Source organism: Akebia trifoliata, chromosome 8, assembly GCF_017979445.1.
Source record: "Akebia trifoliata isolate Shusen 1 chromosome 8, ASM1797944v1, whole genome shotgun sequence".
NCBI classification, from domain to species: domain Eukaryota; kingdom Viridiplantae; phylum Streptophyta; class Magnoliopsida; order Ranunculales; family Lardizabalaceae; genus Akebia; species Akebia trifoliata.
In genome coordinates, this window is record NC_141382.1 from 43,696,526 (window position 1) to 43,716,594 (window position 20,069).

A 20,069-nucleotide genomic window follows, 5' to 3' on the forward strand; every position below is an offset into this window, starting at 1 on the left:
CGTCTACAATAGATATTATGATGCAATGGATGGGTATCAAATTTTTTCTTATTTATTAAATTTGGAAGAAAAGGGCATGGCCATTCTCACGTTCAACTTACCTTTAGGAGTACGTTATTCTCTTAAGAAAATCACCACGGCATCCTATTTTCCATTTGGGTTTTGGACATTTTCATAAAATTTAATTAAGCTAATTTATAAACTAGACTTGGAAATTTGTCTAGTTTACATTACATCCAAAATAAAGTATGCTACTATATTAGATTGCTTCGATGTGACATTCAATGTGTCTTAATGTGTGCCCTCAGGGCACATGTTGACAGCACCTTTATTTTACGTATATTTCCAAACAAAACCAGTCGATTTTGGGACCAATTCACACTAAAAAAGTAAAAACATGCATCAAAGTCAAAAATCCAACCACAAGTGTCACGGGTTCTCTAGTTCTTCACAGGGTCGATTCCAATAAAGCCCTCTCTCTCTCTCTCTCTCTCTCTGCCTGCCACAAAATGTCGATCAAGCTCTCTCTAATGGCGATAATACATTTTCTCCTGCTCTATCACTCAACCTCCACAAACCCCATCAAAACAGTAGTAATTCTAGTAATGGAAAACCGCTCATTCGACCATATGCTTGGATGGATGAAACAAATCAATCCAGAAATCAATGGTGTCGATGGAACCGAATCCAATCCTCTCTCCACAACTAACCCCAATTCCCCACTTATCCTCTTCGAAAACCAATCTCACTACATCGACCCATACGACCCAGGCCACTCTTTCCAAGCCATCCAAGAACAAATCTTTGGCTCCAACAAATCCTCTCTTCCACTCATGAACGGCTTCGCTCAACAAGCCTTCTCCAGCACAAACTCCACCAATTCCTCTCAAAGCGTCATGAACGGTTTCCTCCCTGAAATGGTCTCTGTTTACAAGACACTCGTGTCAGAATTCGCAGTTTTCGATCGATGGTTCGCTTCTGTTCCTTCTTCAACACAACCCAATCGACTCTACGTCCACTCAGCCACCTCACACGGTGCTACATCCAACATCCCAAGCTTACTCGTCAATGGGTACCCACAGAGGACTTTCTTCGAAAATATAGACGACGCTGGACTTTCTTTCGGAATTTATTACCAAAATATCCCAGCAACTCTGTTTTACAGAAATCTGAGAAAACTCAAGTACGTAAACAAGTTTCATATATATGGGTTGGAGTTTAAGAGGGATGCGAAACAGGGGAATTTGCCGAATTACGTTGTGGTGGAACAGAGATACATGGATTTGAAATTGATTCCTGCAAATGATGATCATCCTTCACATGATGTGTATCAAGGACAGATGTTTGTGAAGGAAGTTTATGAGACGTTGAGGGCGAGTCCACAATGGAATGAGACTTTGTTTGTGATAACTTATGATGAACATGGTGGGTTTTATGATCATGTTCAGACACCAGTGAGAGGGGTTCCTAGTCCTGATGGCATTGTTGGGCCTCAACCATTTTTGTTTGCGTTCGATCGATTGGGTGTTAGGGTTCCAACTATTATGGTCTCGCCATGGATCGATAAGGGTACTGGTTAGTCTCTCTCTCTCTCTCTCTCGATCCAGTACATTTCGTTAAACTGGATTCCTTTTATGTGGTGACTATTTTGATTATATACGTTGTTGTCTCAGTCAGGGCTATTAATGGGCCGGGCTTTGGTAATGGACTAGGTTTGGGTAGTGAAATTAGACCCATTTAGTTTTCGGGCCGAGAGAGGCCGGATTCATGTTAAGGATTTAAAAGTTAGGGTCGTTACGATCCAGCCTGTTGTCTAGGATTTTGTCAAAATAGCCTCAACTCCATCATCATATGATTTGAGGAAAAACACAGATTTCCTCGACATTAGTTTCACTCTTCTAGAGATTAATTACTTTTCCTAGGGATACATTTTCTTGGAAATCCTACCATCCCAACGGTCATGTTGATGGAGAGGGTCAACCCATTAGTGAGGCTAGCATTTTCTTAATGAAATATATATAAATTCATGTATTATAACAACAGAGGTGTGTGGCCTATTGGTATGATCATTTCAGTGCTTGCAATTACAATACTTCTCAACTTTGAATCTTTATAACTTGATATATTGTAAATATGAATAATGCTGAAGTGACCTCAGAGGCTGGAACCTCATACCACACTACTTGATGTGAAAGTGTATGGGAACCATAGATGCTTTCCATTGAGATACGAGTGAAAAAGCATCTGTGGTTTCTATCCATTTTCACCTCAAGCAGTGCGATATGAGGTCACTCCAGCATGACTCATTGTATATATTACCTGCATGGCGGGCCACACTTGGACCTATTAGTTTGATGATTTACTCCTATATGGCATGGACCGATCATTAGATGGACCATTGACAGTCTGTGCCACCAGTGTGATACATGCCAAAAAAACTTTGATGACGAAGTTTGTAGGTTGTTTAATACACAACATTGAAGGCTATGTTTGAGATTATATTTTTAAAACTCATCAAGTTGACTCGATTGGGTTTCAAGATGATTTGATGCACTGAGTTGGGTTAGAAAATCTAACGGGTTATGTTGTTATATTTAATATTTTCGTGGTGGTGGAGGGTAAAATAAATGGGTTGGGTTCGTTGACTTAAGAAATCATACAAGATCTTGATTGTGCAAAAACAAAATCCAAAGATTTGGAATTATCATCGAGATAAGTATTGTGATATGCATTTTTGGTATACACATAAAATCCCAACAATTGGATTTTATATTTACAGTCAAGATCTTGTGTTATTTCTTGAATCATATTTCACGAGTCAACGAACCTGACCCAAAATATTTTATAATTTATTTTAAAATATACCATAAGACAATTGTTTAATATCTATAAGTAAATTAATTTTAATTTGAGTTGTCCTAATTAATTTACAAGTTATCAGCTTGAATTGACAGTGGTTCATGGGCCTAATGGTTCGCCATTCGCTACATCTGAGTTCGAGCACTCATCTATACCAGCAACTGTAAGGAAGCTGTTCAACCTCTCCTCTCCCTTCCTAACAAAGAGGGATGAATGGGCTGGAACCTTTGAAAGTATCCTCCACACAAGGGCCCAACCCAGGACTGATTGCCCAGGTTAGTCTCTTTCATTTCTATAATCTCTATATTTATTTATCTATTTCAGACATTTTTATTTAAAAGAATAATAATAATAAATTCATCTTCATCAAAGCCTAATCTCAATAGTTTGGAGTTGATTGAATTTTCTTCATCCGTCTAATTTTGTTTTTGTGAAGTTGAATGTTGAGTAATCAAGAAACATGTTTATAGATTGCACATAGTAGAGATGAGGATGTTGAGATGAATTACTCAAAAACTCGGAAGAGATAAAATCAGAAATGAATGCGTTCGTGAAAAATTGAGGTAATCATATATATAGGGTTGGGTTACGTAGCCAACGTGTTTTGTCCTATAGGGGCAAAAAGTTTCGGAATGGGCTGATTTTTTTGTGTGACAATGATCTCTATGGTGAGGGAATAATACTGGCAAAAAATCAGCCCATTTTGAAATTGCTAACCCTAGTTTACAAGTTGAAGAATCGTGTACTGTTCATTTTAACTGCTAGTTTGTAATCACTTTTCATAGGGTTAGAAGTTTTAAAATCGGGTGATTTTTTGTAAGAATGATTTACTTACCATAAAGATCATCTTCACAAAAAAATCAGCTCATTCCAAAACTTCTAACCCTATGAAAAGTGGTTACAAACTAACGGTAAAAAATAAACGGTCCACGATTCTTCAACCTAGGGTTACAAATTTCAGAATGGGCTGATTTTTTGTGATGATGATTTCCTCACCAAAGAAATTATCCTCACAAATCAGGCCATTCTAAAACTTTTAGTTCATAAAGGACAAAACACTTTGTCTAGAATCTTATCTCTTGAACCCGACTGATACATATATTAACACTTGAATTAAATGGCTCAAGTGCTAACCAAATATTCTATCATGGATGTGTGTCCCAACTGCTATGTTGTAGCTGTTTTTGAGGGGCCATAACTTGTGGAGATTACTCCCTTTTGCCATTTGTTGGGATATTTGATTGTAAATTCAGTATGAGAGTCATACCTTACCTTGTCCAATCTAATATAAAATGAGAATTTGTGATTTTAACATCTATTATTTTGAAGGAAAATGTTGGAATGACACAAACGTGACAAAAATGATGTGGTGGTGCGCACATAATGCTTTTTACTCGTATCTCGTAGAAAAGCATCTACGGTAATGTGCGCGATACCATATCATTTTGTCACCTTTGTGTCTCCCCAGCACGACTATTTTAAAATATAAAAAAATTTGTAACTATTTTGGAGTATATATTTGATCGGGAATGTTTTATTAGAGAATAAGATGCATCATATAAAGATGACATCGAAGTTATCATTTTCTACAGGTTTGATCTTAATTTTCGATCTCGTTGTGATTGTAATTTTTGCAGAGCAACTACCTACTCCTGTGAAGATTAGGAAGAGTGAAGCCAATGAAGACGCAAAGCTTAGCGAGTTCCAACAAGAACTAATACAGCTTGCCGCGGTACTGAAAGGCGATCATCTCCTCACTAGTTATCCTGAAAATATTGGGAAAGAAATGAGTGTGAAGGAAGGGCAGCAATACATGGACGACGCGGTCAAATGCTTCTTTGAAGCTGGAGTTTCTGCAAAAAGAATGGGTGTGGATGAAGAGCAAATCGTCAAGATGAGACCTTCCCTCACTACAAGATCATCCTCCCCCTTGATTACACATCCTTAATCAGTATTGTTAGTGAAACAATGACTCATAGGTCATGGGTTCGATCCATTTGTAGTGTTCCACTTAGGTCAAGCAATCTCCTTATGTAGAAAAAAAAAAAAAAGCAGAGAAAGTAAAGAACACTACCTAGGCTTCAAAAAATTATATATAAAAAAAGAACAAAGAAATGAATCACAATGTTATGAAATAATACCTAGCAAAAAAATGTTGTTTGTGGCATTTGTCAGTTTTTTTTCTACAAATGTCTTCTATAGATAACTTTGTTATGAAATAATGATACAATATATAAATAAATATTAATTATGTAAAAGGACTAATCTTTTTCACTGAAAGATAAAATAGGTAATGATATTGTTAGAAGAAAAAAAAAATATTGTAGAGAATACTTACGTCCCCTATATATTTAGCCTTTTAATCCTCCTATCAACCTATAGTCTTGTGGGATCTACTTTATTTCTTTTACACTTACTTCCTATAATTATATTTTCTTTATTATCTTTTTAATCTTAATTTTTTTCAATAATACCCCTCTAACTTTATTTTATATGCTTTTACTCCTTTAACCCGAAATGATGACCATGTCATAGGCAAAGAAGAACTCTATTATATATAGATAGAGAACGGATCATGAGACATGTAAAAACAATGCAATAATAATAATTTTTCAAAATATGGATCAAAATTTTGGATTGAGCTGATTTTTTGTGAAGATGATCTCTATGATGAGAAGATCATCCTAAAAAAAATCAATCCAATCTGAAACTTCTAATCCCATCAAAAGTGATTTAGAATGTGGATCGTCGATATTTTACCAATAATTTGTAATTCACTTTTGATGGACTTACAAGTTTTAGATTGAGTTGATTTTTTGTGAGGATGATTTTTTCATCATAGAGACTGTCTTCATAAAAAAAACTAGTTTAATTCAAAACTTCTAACCCATATTTTGAAAAGTCATTACTTTCACATATGTCCCATGATCCGCCCTCATATATATATATATATGTGTGTGTGGAATGCTAATATCTAAGACCTCATGAGGACATAAACATTGTCCAACTCTTTTTTTTTCAATAATATACCTTATCGTTTTGTCTTCTAGTGAAAAAGATAAGAGCATTTTAGTCTTTTATCCAATAAAAATATTTATTATGTTTTTAATAAATGCATTTATTATGTTGGCGTTGATTATCAAAGCATTTACTAAAAAAAAAAAAAATTTAATTTAAAATACTTAAAACATTTATTATGTAAATAAACATTTATTATGTAAAAGACCACTACACTCTTGTCTTTTTCATTAAAATACAAAACGAGGAGGGGTGTTATTGGAAAAAAAAATTGTTGGACAATACTAACATCCTCATAAAGTCTTGGACGTCACCATTCCCTATACATAAAAATTAAAACTCATCTTCTTTAGAAGTAACTAACTCTTAGGATATATGAACTATTTCTAAGCTCAAATATAGAGTTTGTATAGAAACTTGAACTTTTTATAATGGGTAATGTTCGGTACACAAAATTGTAGACAACGTTCTAGATAAAGTTTTGTTTTATATGATTAAAAAGTTTCGGAATGAGCTGATTTTTTGTGAAGAAGATCTCTATGGTGAGTAGATCAACCTCACAAAAAATCAGCCCATTCCGAAACTTCTTACTCCATGAAAAGTGGTTACAAACTAACAGTAAAAAATTAATGGCCCACGATTCTTCAACTTTTAAATTAGGGTTAGAAATTTCAGAATGGGCTGATTTTTTTGTGAGGATGATTTCCTCATCATAGAGATCATCCTCACAAAAAATCAAGCCATTCTAAAACTTATATCCCATCAAAGTTTGTGATTTTGACTCATTTTAATTTCGATTATATGATTACTACATTCTTACTGGTGCCTTCATAATGAACGGAGAATCTCTCATAATTCCACTTGTTTTTCGTGTGGAGATCTGGCTTACGGTAGTATTCTTAAAGAAGCATGAATGAAAAAATTTACATGTTTAGGATGATTATATGATTGTTTGTTGTCAAATCTCACGATTATCAGTCAACAATTAATTTTTCTATCCTCTCGAATTTTTTTAACACAAGCCTTAGTAAGTCAATTAAGTTAGATAGTATGTTTGTTGCATTACGAAGATTTGTGTTAATAGTACAATTAATCACAAAAAAAAAAATAGTGTTATTTTAGAATAAATATTAAAATGGAATATATGTAATGGTATCCAAGTGTTATTATCTATATAATAAAACACAATTGAGTTGGAACAGTTGTGTGTGACACAAACGTCCCATGTTGGTCAAGTAACAAAAATGTTGTATTGTCTAGTACATCATTATGGATTAGATTAGTCTTTTTGGTAGCTATCCTTAATTCTCTCATCTCTTGAACCTATTTAGTATTTTCTAGATCAAAAAATGAAATGACTCCTCCCTCAAATCCTTTTGGGTTGTGAAACACATACACATTATAATCCCAAATATCTATGAAATATGTTAGATTGTTGGTAGGATTTGATATGTGAAGTTGTAGAAATAAATCATTTATAGTTTTGTGGGTTACACCTCCCATTATTTTTTCTACTTTTACCCTTTTTAACCGAAAGAAGATGCCCCATTTAACTTTATTATATTTTTTCTTTTACCCATTTAATCCACTTTATTGTTTTTCATCTTTTACTTATTCAATCTCAATTTTTTATTATTAATACCCTTTCCATTAAGTTATAGTTTTTTGAGATTCACTTTATTTTATTTATTCTTCAATCCTTTATTTTACTATTTTTCTCTTTTACTCCTTTAATCCACTTTAATGTTTAAAAAAATATATATTTTTTTTTCCTTTAATCTAAAATTTTTTATAACAATTTTGTGGGTTAAATATTCCATCAAGCTATAGTTTCCTAAGACCCATTCATTTATTCATCACATTTTCTAATTTTATTATATTTTATCTTCTACCATTTTAATTCACTTTATTATTTATCATCTTTTACCCTTTTAATCTCAATACCCCTTGAATTCTATTTTTTTTTTCACTTTTACCCTCTTAACTTGATAGAGGATGCCATCTCCTCCAACTTTACTATATTATCTCTTTTAACCTTTTAATCCACTTTATTATTTTTCATCTCTTACACCTTTAATCTATTTTTTTTTAAATAATACTCCTTCCACCAATTTATAGTTTTTTGGTACCCACTTTATTTATTTATTATCCACCTCTTCTAAATTTAATAAATTTTTGAACCCCTGTAATTCACTTTATTATATTTTTATTTTTACCCAATCTCAATTTTTTTTATATTATAATAATACCTTTCCAATTTTATTTTTTTCGCTTTTACCCCCCTTTACCTGGAAGAGGATGCCAATGCCATAGGCACGGGTGATCTCTAGTTTGTAATAAGACTTGAATTTTTGATATACATGCATAAAAGTATCATATATTCTAAATTTACCAATGATGAGTTCAAAGATGAAAGGCATTGATGGTGATTTTGAAAAATAAAATATAAAAAGTAAATCTTAAAAAGATGGGGGAGTTTTCTAAATTTTGGATATGAGAGTACTACGAAGATTTTAATTTGTATACACACAAAATTTTGAAAGTTTTCTAAAGTAATGAAGACGATAGTCAAACCACGCTCATATTGCATTTTTGTCGTTCTTCGAATATTTAGCCAAATTACTAAATGTATATTTCGAAGGTTAATTATAAAAGCACCCCCCACAAATTAATAGATCATCCACACAAAAAAATCAACTCATTCCAAAATTTTTAACCTATGTAAGACAAAATAATTTGACTATGATATGGGTTGCCCTTATTAATTCGTGGCGTGCTTTTATAATTACCCAAATCGAATAGAACTCGAATTTTGACTTATCGTATCCCGAATGGCTAACAAGAGTCCTGGTCCATGTGAATGACGATTGTAGCTTAGTCAAAGTCAACAAGTCCGAGCCATCTCGGTTTCGGACGATTTAAAAAAGCACGTGGTAGATGACTGGGAAGATGGTTTCTATCTTTCTTTCCGGAACGAAGTAAAGAACAAACTCTTTTTCGCTGAGTTTTAGAACGAGGCCGTCCTTCACCTCTCGAAGATGAACGGCGGTCCATCTGGTTTCCGTACGTTTTGCTTCCTAGTAGAACTGGAAATTAAAAAAAAAGTTCTAATTTTTTTTCTTCGTTTTTCTTTTTGGGGGCAAATTTTTGATGAATTATTCCACTTTTTTGACAGAGAATGCTCCCGTCACAAGAGCGTTTGTTCTTGCCTCTGCCCTCCTCACCATCTTCGTTGGGATTCAAGGCAGATCTTCGACACTTGGATTATCGTATCAGGTACTAATTTTCTTTTCGAAATTTTTGTTTTTTTTTCTTCCATGTAGATGTTGATGAATTATTGTATATTAGATGTAATTTGAAGTGGGTTTGTGTGTGATATTATGTGGAATTGGGGATCGATTTAATTGAGATTGGAACTATGTGAATTTCTTCTAAACGTCGATTATTTTAGTTCTTGAATGTGTAATTGGGACTTAGTTTGTGTTTCTTTGCGTGGAAACTTATTGAATCAGAGATTTGAGTTCTTCACTTTTGTTTATCATTTTTTAGCTCTACTGAGGTGCATTGTAGTTTTTTCCCCCCCTTTCTTAATGAATAGTGCCCTTATTGCGTTATTGAATTTGGGGTTTTTTTTTCCTTATTTCTTGTTGAGCTGTTGGATTTGTCTTAGCTTTGTTTCTGCCTTTTAGGAGTATATGAAACAAATGCAAGTATGCAACTAGCTTTATTGGTAACTCTCCACAATATATTTTATGAGTAAAATATACCAATACATGAAGGTCGAGAAGATCTACAAAGAGAAGGACCAATAAAGTCTATCAAGATAAGATGCCATTCGTTGAGATGAAGGTCGGAATGTCTTGGATTATTTCTTATGTCCTCAAAGTTTGTCTTAGTTTTTACCCTAATCAAGGCAATGCCTTAAGACAAAATTTTGAACCATGCTTACATTTACACTTTATGCGGCTGAAATAACTATGAAGAGATGATAATTGCTAAATAGGAGCTTTTAGGCAACCACTAAAATTCAACATTGATCATAATTCTAAAATTTTCTTCATGCAATTGTTGCTTCTATGCTTGGAGGAATTAATAGGGTGTTTCCCCAACGAGAATTACCAATTTAGTGTTGAGTCATTGTAAACTTAAGCTCCATTTGAGGTAATTTGGATTTGAAGCTAAAATGGGAATTACTAGGAAAATCGTTCTACAAGCATCTAGCCAAATTGACTCATGATCCTTTCCCTAACAAGTTTTTATGATGTTTCCTCATTCACTCTAAGGTACCTCACATGTGCTTGATGTGCAAAGGAGTGAAGGAGACTGAGGGCAATCTCCTTCTTCATTACTCCTCGTGGGTGTGTGTAGGGGGGAGGGGTGAATTTTGTTCTGGATGTTTTGGATATGTTGGGTGACAGCTAAGAGCATCTTGGACAAGCTCATGTATTGTTGTGCTAAATTTTTCCCTTACAAGGGAGACCTATTGTACTGCCTTTTCCATTTGGCTTTTATTCGGGAAATTTTTCCCTGACAATTGAGTTTTGAACAAGGGATGGTCTATGATTAGGTGATTTTTAAGATAAATGGATTATTTACAAATAATCTTCATCATCTAGTTTAGTGGAAAGCAATTTATGACTTCATCTTTCGATAGAAGGAGCTGATAAGATGGACCTAAAATTTGTATTTGTTTGACACAGTGTTTATGAGATTCTCTCACACAATCCCTTGCCGTTGTATTAGGTTTTTTTTTTTTTTTTTTTTTTTTGGGGGGGGGGGGGGGGCTTTCTTTAATAAAATTCTCACTTTTATCAGTAAAAATGCAAGGATTGTAAATATGAAAACTGGAGTTGTTTGTTTATGTTGTATATTCAAAAAATTTACCTGTTCAAATACTATAATTTTTAAAAAAGTCATGACAATAGTAATTTAGGGGTCATCTCGACCTCGTTTTTTCTTCTTTATAAATTTTAACTTATCAAAAAAAAAAAAAAGTTATGACAATTTAATGCATTGGATTGGAAATCTTGTTTTGTACCTAAGGATAATTGGAATGGGTTACAATCGTATGCTCTGATTATTTTAGTTGATTCCTTTTATAATTCTTGTAGGACTAGGTACTACAAACTATGCTAATGTTGGCAATTTTAGAGTCAAATATGGTGTTTGTTTTTTGATGATAGACTCCTAAACACTGTTTTCAACTCTCTATATAGTATACTTAGAGTGAAGGATTCAAACAAATTTTTTTCTTCGTAATGACAGGATATCTTCAGAAAGCTTCACATTTGGAGGTTAATTGCGTCTGTGTTCGCCTTTTCATCTACGCCAGAACTGATGTTTGGACTGTATTTACTCTACTACTTCAGAGTATTTGAGAGACAAATAGGGTCCAATAAATATTCTGTGAGTAGTCTCAAATCTATACTTCTCCCTTTGAGGACTACTGAAAAATTAGTTCGGAGGATTGTTTGCTTTAACTTCTTTTGTTGATCAATAATTATTATTTTTCTACTGCCATCACATTTTCATTTTGCTTTATCTATCAATGATCCCATAGCTTTGAATGCCTTCTGTTTCCTTATCTTTCACTCAATAAATGGATAACTTCATGTAAAAAAGAAATAAGAAGGGATGGAATAACAAAAGGGCGAAATTAATACCTGCTGGGGATATTTGCTTGACAGACCATCTTGATTGTCAATGTCAAGTAGGGTCTCCAAGAATGGATATTTACAAATTCCATTTAAAATCCACACATAAAGAGCCACTTTTATAGCTGAAAATTGATGCAAACCTGTTATAGATTATGATAGTCTGGCGAGAAAGGGTAGTTCTGTCGGGAATACAATTACACAGCCCAGGTAATTCTAAGGTTAGGTGTATTACACAAGAATCTCATCTCATTTTAGGAGCAAGAATATTCAATGAATGGCTTTATAGTGAGTTAAGGCGTTGCCAAACGATGCATAATCTTGTCCTGAATGGGATCTGCAAGAATAAATTTGTGGCCATTGTCAAACTTCCCCTATGAAGGAGGTATTTAAACCTCTGGTCTGCATAGGTTGATATACTGTAATATATCGGACTCTGTCGTTTGATGCTATGTCTCATTACATGGAAAGTATACCTGAAACAAGCTTACATGAAGTTATTTTAATACCCTTTGGAGTCTGGACAAGACATCTCATATCAATTGAAATTTAAAACCTTGCTACTGAAAAAAGAATGTGAGATAGTTCAGTTTACCAGAATTTTTTTTTTGTTGGGTGCTAGATAGCCATTGGGAGCAACAATTGGATAATCTTCATTCATTTTACCATTTTTTTTTTTTTTTTTTTGCATTGGGTACTAGAAAGACAATGGGAGCAACAATTGGATAATCTTATAATAGGAAATTAGAAGTGCATGTTCATACCTAATGAGTACCACATGCCAGTCCCTGATCAACAATATTATGGATAGACGAGGGAAGTGTACTTGTACCAATAATTGAATTTTGCAATTCCAGGTGCTTGTATCTTAACTTATACCACTTCACATGTTTTTCACTATCTTGATGAAACCACCTCTAATTGGTCAGCTTACCATAGTTTGATGATAACATAACACTTCTGTTCTAATGTTTTCTATGTTAAGAAAAAAAATTAAAGTATCCTTGATGTTGAATTAAATTCATGGTTTATTATTATATTGAGTATGCTTTCTAGTCCTTTCTAAGTGTCCGTTTGGATACACATAAAAAAGTAATTACTTTTGAAAGTTAAAAATTTAAAAAGTAATTACTTTTGAAAGTTAAAAATTTAAAAAGTAAGTTTGGATTCATTTTAGAAAATTACCTATAAAAGTAAAAATCCTAACATTTTAAAAAGCAAAAGAAAACTACTCTCTAAAAGTTACTTTCTCCCAAAGCTACTTTCTATCTATAAGCGAGACCTAAGTTTCTACACTTTGTGACTACTCTTTGGTTGTGCAGGTCTTTATCTTATTCTCTGTGATAGTTTCATCACTGTTTGAGTTCCTTACTCTGGCACTCCTTAAAGGTATACATTCTTTTAATTAAATTTCAAACGACGCCTTTGTAATTTATTATGGCTTTGCTTCTTTAATCTCCTTGGCACTACTTAAAAGGCAATTAATCTCTTCTATTTCGTTTTGTTTCTACAAGGCCCTTCTGGTTGTAAAAATAGTGTTAAAACCTTAACATAGATCCAAACTTGTTCAGTGAATAGGGTTCATGTTGCCAATCCCAGTATTTTGGACAAGGGATAGATGATGAATATGGTCTTCTGATTCTTTGTATTCTTCATAGTCATGCTTGTGTTCACTGTTCACCATAGGTGCCTTAAGAATAAATTTGTGTTCCTTTTCTGAATTTTAGTGGTAGATTTTTTGGATAATTAAAGATTATGATTATGTTGTATGAAATGAGTGAGCAAAGGAAGGAAATCGGGAATCCCCGGTATACAAAAGGGTGATATGCATAGAGAGCTAATGAGAAGAACCTTATTACACCTTCCAAAAAAAGAGAAGAACCTTATTGATAACTAGAGGAAACGTTATTCAATAACGAACTAGAAGAAGTGAGTTCGCTGAATCATCTTATTTCAATGGAATGAGGAGGGTGTTAAAAAAATAAAACATTGACATTTAACAACTGGTACATTTCTTTAGAAACTCTGATTATTCCTCTCTGCCCATACATTTAAATGAAGGGTTAAGGATAGAATTCTCGAAAGGCTGATCCATTTTTTTATATCATAAAGAGGACAGAAATGTGCAAGAAAATACAAAAAAACTCTAGCGATTTCCCTAGACACCGGAGCGAACCACTGCATGAGATCCAGGACCGAAAGTGCCCACTGAGCTGAGTCCAGAAGCAAGCGTAAGCTAACATATCCTGGAGCCAGTGGGGCCAAGGTCCTCACATAACACTCTGACGAGACGGCTGTGATGTGTACTGGCCAGTTCTGCAGTTCGGGAGGAGAATAGTCAATACATGCAGGGGAAGGAACAACCGGAATTTAAACTAAATGAGGACTACGGCTATCGAACTAGCTTGACACGAGAAAAAAATGCATTAACTAGAAACTCGCATTGGGCACGATGTTTTCCCTGTTTGTCAAGTGGTCCATTGTTAGGAGTTTTTTGGAGTGAAGCCGTCCACAAAAAGTACCCCACATTAGAAGAGATTGAGTACACTCAGCTAATTTGATTGGAAATGGCGGAGATAAATTACCCTAAAGAGCATAAGAGAGATTGCAAAATGAAGGTACCTTTCAATACACATATGTTCTTCTTGTGATGAGATAGAGTTTTCTTCAAGAAGGCCTAAGAAGGTTGCAAATTGATCCATCTCTCAATCGCTCAAATTCCTTCTATAGTGAGAATTCCAAGAAACTCAATCCAATTTTCTCCAAGAATTTGGAAACTTCTTAAAAAACATTGGTTCAACCTTGCCAAAGACTAGCTCCATTGCTTTAGTGAGCCTCATGTGGGCCCCAATCAGGATTCCTACTCTTGTATTTTCTACCTGTCACTCTCCATCATAAGCTATTGGTCTCCTCCCCAAATCTCCATAGTCACCTACCTAACAAAGTATCATTCATCGATCTCAATGTCTCAATCCCAGACACCTTATCCCTTTCAGAACAAACCGCATTTTTTTCCCATCAAATGATAACTTTTTCGTGGCATGCATACCATCATATAAAACTTCTCTTTGAAATTTCTCCACCCTGTGGATATAGAAGCTTGAATCATAAAGAAAAAGAAGGAAAAATGTTAGTAAAGAATACATTTTGTTAGGTATGGTCTCATCACTTTTCTTAAAAAGAAAAAAAAGGTCATATATGATCTGCTTCTGATCATGAGGTTCACCTTTATTATTTCTTCAACTGCACCACTTTCCAACGATAGAAAGCTACCGTTGAGCGAGTAGGAATAATTGAAGATAATTTAATCTAAGAAATTCTTCTATAATGGATTATTGTTAGGTTTATGTTAAGAAGATTTTTCGTAGTATGGACCATTTTTAGTGATCCTAGGGCATTTCCATTATACTTTATGATTTGGATACTTCAGATTCCCATTATTGGGAATATTTTGATACTATGCCTGATTTGATATTCCTCCCCAAATTAGATGTGAGAATATATGTTCTCTTTGGCTTTGGTACATTTTTTTTTGGATAAGATAGTGATAGATTAAGCGCCGGAGGAAGGGCTTCATTGGTACATTACATTGCTTCTTCTTCCTCGGATCTTGATTTACCAATTGCTCTTAGGAAAGAGATCATGTACTAACCATCCCATTTGCCATTTTCTCTCTTCTCATATTACATTGACCCTCACTTTAAAGCTTTTGTTTCAGCCATTTCTTCAATCCTGGATTAATATTGAGACAAGGATATAAAGTTTATTTCTATATGTATATTATTAAAAGTATATATTCATCCAGGATTGAATATTTATCTTTTACAGTCTTCACTATTTTCTCTCTGAAGGGCAAGAAGGAATTTCTAATAGGTGCCTACGCGGAATTTTGATGTGATCAGCTTGTGATTAGATTTTATAAGAAGTTTGGATGGGGGATTGGCATTTAAATTATCGTAGGAGGGCTTATTTTGGGTTGCTTATTAGTATGAAGATTCAAGCATACCATGGGCATTAAAGGACCTTTCTAGACTACAGTTTGGATGGGAGAGCTAGCCAACTGCTTTGAGACGTAGAGGTGGTTGATACTTGATATAGACAAATAATTGGAGAAAATTCTGTTTCTCCACTCAACCATTGTTGAGTGACCCCTGTGTCTTCCATTTGTTAAGGGAAAAAATTGGTGGTTTGTAAGATCAGTATGGGGTCCAAGGTCTATAGTTGATGCTCTTTGGTGGTGTGAAGGTGGGCTGACTGGTAGATTTTCAAGGGCCAATGATCTAAGCTGTGAGTTTAATAAGCCAATGATCTAAGCTGTGAGTTTAATAAGCAGGATATAATTTCAAAATGGATTTAGAACTTGCATCACCAATTTTCTGTAGATTGTATTTAATTTCATGAAAGGCTATTAATTGCTTTTAACATTAACGTCACCATCTACAACTTTAAAAGCAGCAAAACTTGGCATAGTATGATTTGCATCACTACAGATTCTTAAAGTTTTTCATGCTGTAATGATGATCTTGATGGAAACTGGCACCATTCCCATTTTTTTCTGGTAACCAATGTTGATCAAGATTCCTTTTGTTTCTGCAGTTCCCACCTTGAATATGCTAGCATCTGGACCCTATGGACTTATATTTTCGTCTTTTGTACCATTCTACTTTGACATTCCGGTTTCAACAAGGTTTCGTATATTTGGCATTCGCTTCTCTGACAAGTCATTTATATATTTAGCGGGTCTTCAGGTAACTTCTAAACTCTAGAACTACTTTGTGATTCTTCTTCTTTTTCATTTTAATAGGTGACTTCGAGCTGAAAGCTAAATTATTTCATTCTTATTTATCTGTTGATGTAACCTTTCTATCTTGCAGCTTCTTTTATCGTCCTGGAAAAGATCTATCTTACCAGGCATATGTGGTGTTCTCGCTGGTTCCCTGTATCGCCTGAATGTATTTGGCATCCGTAGGATGAAGGTTTCTTTCTTGTTCTTTTCTTTTTCCCCTTCTCAATGTGCATTTCAACAAGTTAACATCACAAATTTGTAATCTTGATTTGTTGGGTTTTGTTAACATGTGTCTAAGGGAACACATTTAGGTGCATTAAATACACCTTGGAAATAAGCATTTGAGGGTATTTTTGGTAATAATTTTTTTGAGGGCATTTTTGGTAGGAAAATACGTTTCCAAGGTGTATTTAATGCACCTTAATGTGTGCCCTTAGAGCACATGTTAACAAAACCCTTATTTGTCATAAACAATTATGCATGAAAAAGGAATCAAGAAGCCACATATTTCACAGGACCATTGGAGTTATTCCTCTTTCGTATCCTAAACTACCGATCACCATCAATGAGCGGCTCTCAAAAGCTTCTCAGGGTACCATATGAATGCTCCTGCAATCTTCATCCTTGCTTGGGATAAGGAGATTGAAGGTTATGAATCATGTATCACAGGGAAAATGGTTATGGATATTTGGTTTGGAGGATTACATTCTTTTATAGTGGTTTATAAAATTTGGAAAAATGACCAGTAATTCTCAAATAAAAAAAATGCACCAATTCATTAAATAAAATATAAGTCATTGACTCGCTTTTGGCATGATGCATTCTTGTGTTGACTTCTACATGGATCATGGTAGGTTCGTCTTGATTAGTTGAAAAATCAAGACATCTCAACTGTGATTTTCATTTTGATTGGCATGTTTCATTCGAATGGTAAGAGACAAATAAACAATGGTGTGAGCAAACTGAGATAAACCCCATTGTCTTGTGTGACAAACCAATATATCTTGGTTGAAATATTCCAAGACTAGACGAAACTTCAAATTAAGATATGAGAAACATCAGATCTAATCTCCAACCTCATCAGGTCACCACTTTCTTGCTTTTTATTTGGTTGGCCAACATTCACATTATGGCACTTTGTATTCTTTGACTGTCTAGCATTTGTTACGTGCCTGGCATTAAAAGAAAAGAAAAAAGATAACCCAGTCATTAGTTTAAAAAAAAACCTCAACATGGCAAGACTTCAGAGATGACAAACTTTTTAATAAAGATACGAAATTGGCAGCCCCCCTTTTTTTTTGCTATTTTCTATCTCATTTGCATTAGTTCTCTCTATCGCTCTATTCTTTTCAACGTTTTCATATTATATATAATAAAGTAGGTTATAATATGACTCATTTCCTCATCGAGCAAAAGGTATGAAATAAATCAGATTGATTTTTTTAATCAAATTACTAGGTTAAATCTTTGTGCTTTTTCCTCTTCATCTATCCCTATCCCTATCCCACAGGTAGTCTTTGAATAACCTTTTCTTTCATAGAATACAATATTATCACCTTCCAAATCCTTCTTGATACTTTCCAAGAAAAATCCCAAATCAACTGGTTAGCTTGAGCTTATCTTTCTATATCTTGTAACACCCCACATATTGCAGTTATTAGCATCATCTATTATATGTATGTGTTTTTTGTTTTCATTGTGTTGAATTTAGTGTTGCGGATATTGATATCAATATATTATGTATATTAACTGAAATGAGGTAAATACTAGAAGTAACTATTGAAAATTTTTAAGCTTGAGTCCCAAAGTGCTCATGTGCTGGTAAGTTAATTTTTGTGTAGACTAAGTGCTCAAAACTCCCTGTTACAACTATTGATGCATACTTCACAATTTGCTAGATCTAAAGTATGGCAAATCTTGACAGTGTGATTGTGCATACAAAATTTACAGTTCCCAGAGTTTATCGCCTCCTTTTTCTCACGGCTGTCTTGGCCCTCTACGGGAGGTTCATCACCTGCAGCGTCAAGTGGGAATATTATAGGAAATGTACCTTCTTACAGAGGTCGTGAAGTTGAGGCAAGTATCATAACAATTTATTGTTCATATTTTTCTTGTCAAATCTTGAAAAATTATTGACGTTTGCTATAAATTTTTGCATAGCTAGTTATAGCATTTGGTCATGTAATGTCCAAAGCATGTGGACATTTCATTCAATTTGAACATTGGAACTACTTATTATGTTCTGTTTAAAATGTAGACTCACCCTTCCCTTGTTTTAAGCTAATCTCTATATCAAGCTTTTAGTCGTTTCCAAGGTTTCAAACTATGTTTTAGCATACTATTTGACTTTATCCTGATATGTACATTATTTTCTAAGCTCCTAAGAACTTTTTATTTGCTTATATAATCGAAATATTGAAAATGCAATGCTATGATGAATTTCTTAATGCTTAGATTCTTTAAATGTTTATTATAGTTGTTGAAGCACTGTCCAAATATCATGTTTAACCCATAACTCCTAACCATTTCTAAACATGAGACCTAAATTGTATTGAATCGATTTTTTGTGTCTTCGATTTTAACTACTCCCTTAACTCCTTATTAAGATACTTAATTACATATTTAGGATTTCTAATAACATATATAATATGCCATGGTTTTAGTATCTCTTAACCCCGTTTAGTCATGCTTTCTATGCCTGCTTACCTACATCTCTTCATGCCTCCAATGCACCAACTTATTTCCTTACCCAGGTTCAGGGGAATTATCCTTCAACTACACTTCTGGCTCCTACTATAGAGCCACCCGAGGACTCCATTGCTACACTGGTGTCAATGGGCTTTGACAGAAACTCAGCAAGGCAGGCACTTGTGCAGGCCAGAAACGACCTCAACGTGGCAACAAACATCCTCCTTGAAGCACAGTCCCACTAATTTGAATCCCATGCAATTTTGCTAGAAAAAGACAAAATGGGTTTGTCTGAAATTTCTAGAAAGACTCAATCCACTTTACAGGGTAACCATGAAGTAAAACCCAGATTGATCTGCTCTCGGGAATCCATGAATGAGCTCATGGTACCATTTTCTGTTTATAGTCTCTTTTATTATCAGATTCGAGATTCTTATATGATATTCACTAATGAAACTCTTGAAAGTAGGATGAGTCTGTACAATTGCTTTTAGTGTATTAAACTTGCTCGTCTCCATGTGAAAGAGACTTAGTTTGACTTGTCAAAAAAAGAAAAAAAAAAGACTTAGTTTTGTATAGTTGCAGCTTCATACATAAAAGCTGTTTGTGGAGCTGTGTTCTGGCATTTGTGATAGTGGTGATTTAACATTATTGGAACTACTCATGGTCCATTGCTACAAATTTAATTTCTAGAAACTGACTTTCTTGTATTGAAATTAGTGAAGTTTGGAACAGTTTTTGGCACCAATTGCGGGGTTAAATCCACCATTCAATGGATCCCATCTATGTAATCAGGCAAATCTGCTATGAGGGACCCATAATGGTAAGATGGATGAAGAAAGTATGATCTCACCTGCGAGGCCGCTGCGCAAGATACCCTGCAATGGGGTTGCTCCACACGGCTGAAAGGGGAACTGTTTGCCTGCTGCCTTGGCCTGTTCCCCTACTTCACTATTTTTTTTTTAATCTGAAATTTTTTTCTCAGCCTATGAAATGTGTTTTGGGGGCAATTAGAATTTGTGATCCTTGGAATCTTTTAGAGGAATTCTAGATTGGATTTTTCA

At 34.3% G+C, this 20,069-nt stretch overlaps 2 protein-coding genes across 3 annotated transcripts; both read left to right on the plus strand.

Moving 5' to 3' along the window:
• Window positions 1-203: 203 nt before the first annotated feature.
• Window positions 204-5,049, plus strand: NPC2 (non-specific phospholipase C2). The gene is made up of 3 exons (XM_086452378.1): window positions 204-1,575; window positions 2,955-3,134; window positions 4,497-5,049. The coding sequence occupies exons 1-3, from the start codon at window positions 510-512 to the stop codon at window positions 4,805-4,807; spliced, it is 1,557 nt and encodes a 518-aa protein (XP_086308504.1). The 5' UTR covers window positions 204-509; the 3' UTR covers window positions 4,808-5,049.
• Window positions 5,050-8,779: 3,730 nt separating this feature from the next.
• On the plus strand, window positions 8,780-19,665 carry LOC147397008 (rhomboid-like protein 20). Of its 2 annotated transcripts, none has more exons than XM_086452379.1 (8): window positions 8,780-8,940; window positions 9,053-9,153; window positions 11,143-11,283; window positions 12,854-12,920; window positions 16,128-16,279; window positions 16,406-16,507; window positions 18,268-18,393; window positions 19,071-19,665. In XM_086452379.1, exons 1-8 carry the CDS (start codon window positions 8,916-8,918, stop codon window positions 19,248-19,250), a joined length of 894 nt encoding a protein of 297 aa, XP_086308505.1. In that variant the 5' UTR covers window positions 8,780-8,915; the 3' UTR covers window positions 19,251-19,665. The 2 variants fall into 2 exon arrangements, with proteins under 2 accessions (XP_086308505.1, XP_086308506.1); XM_086452380.1 differs by having other exon boundaries at window positions 18,268-18,387.
• Window positions 19,666-20,069: the final 404 nt, after the last annotated feature.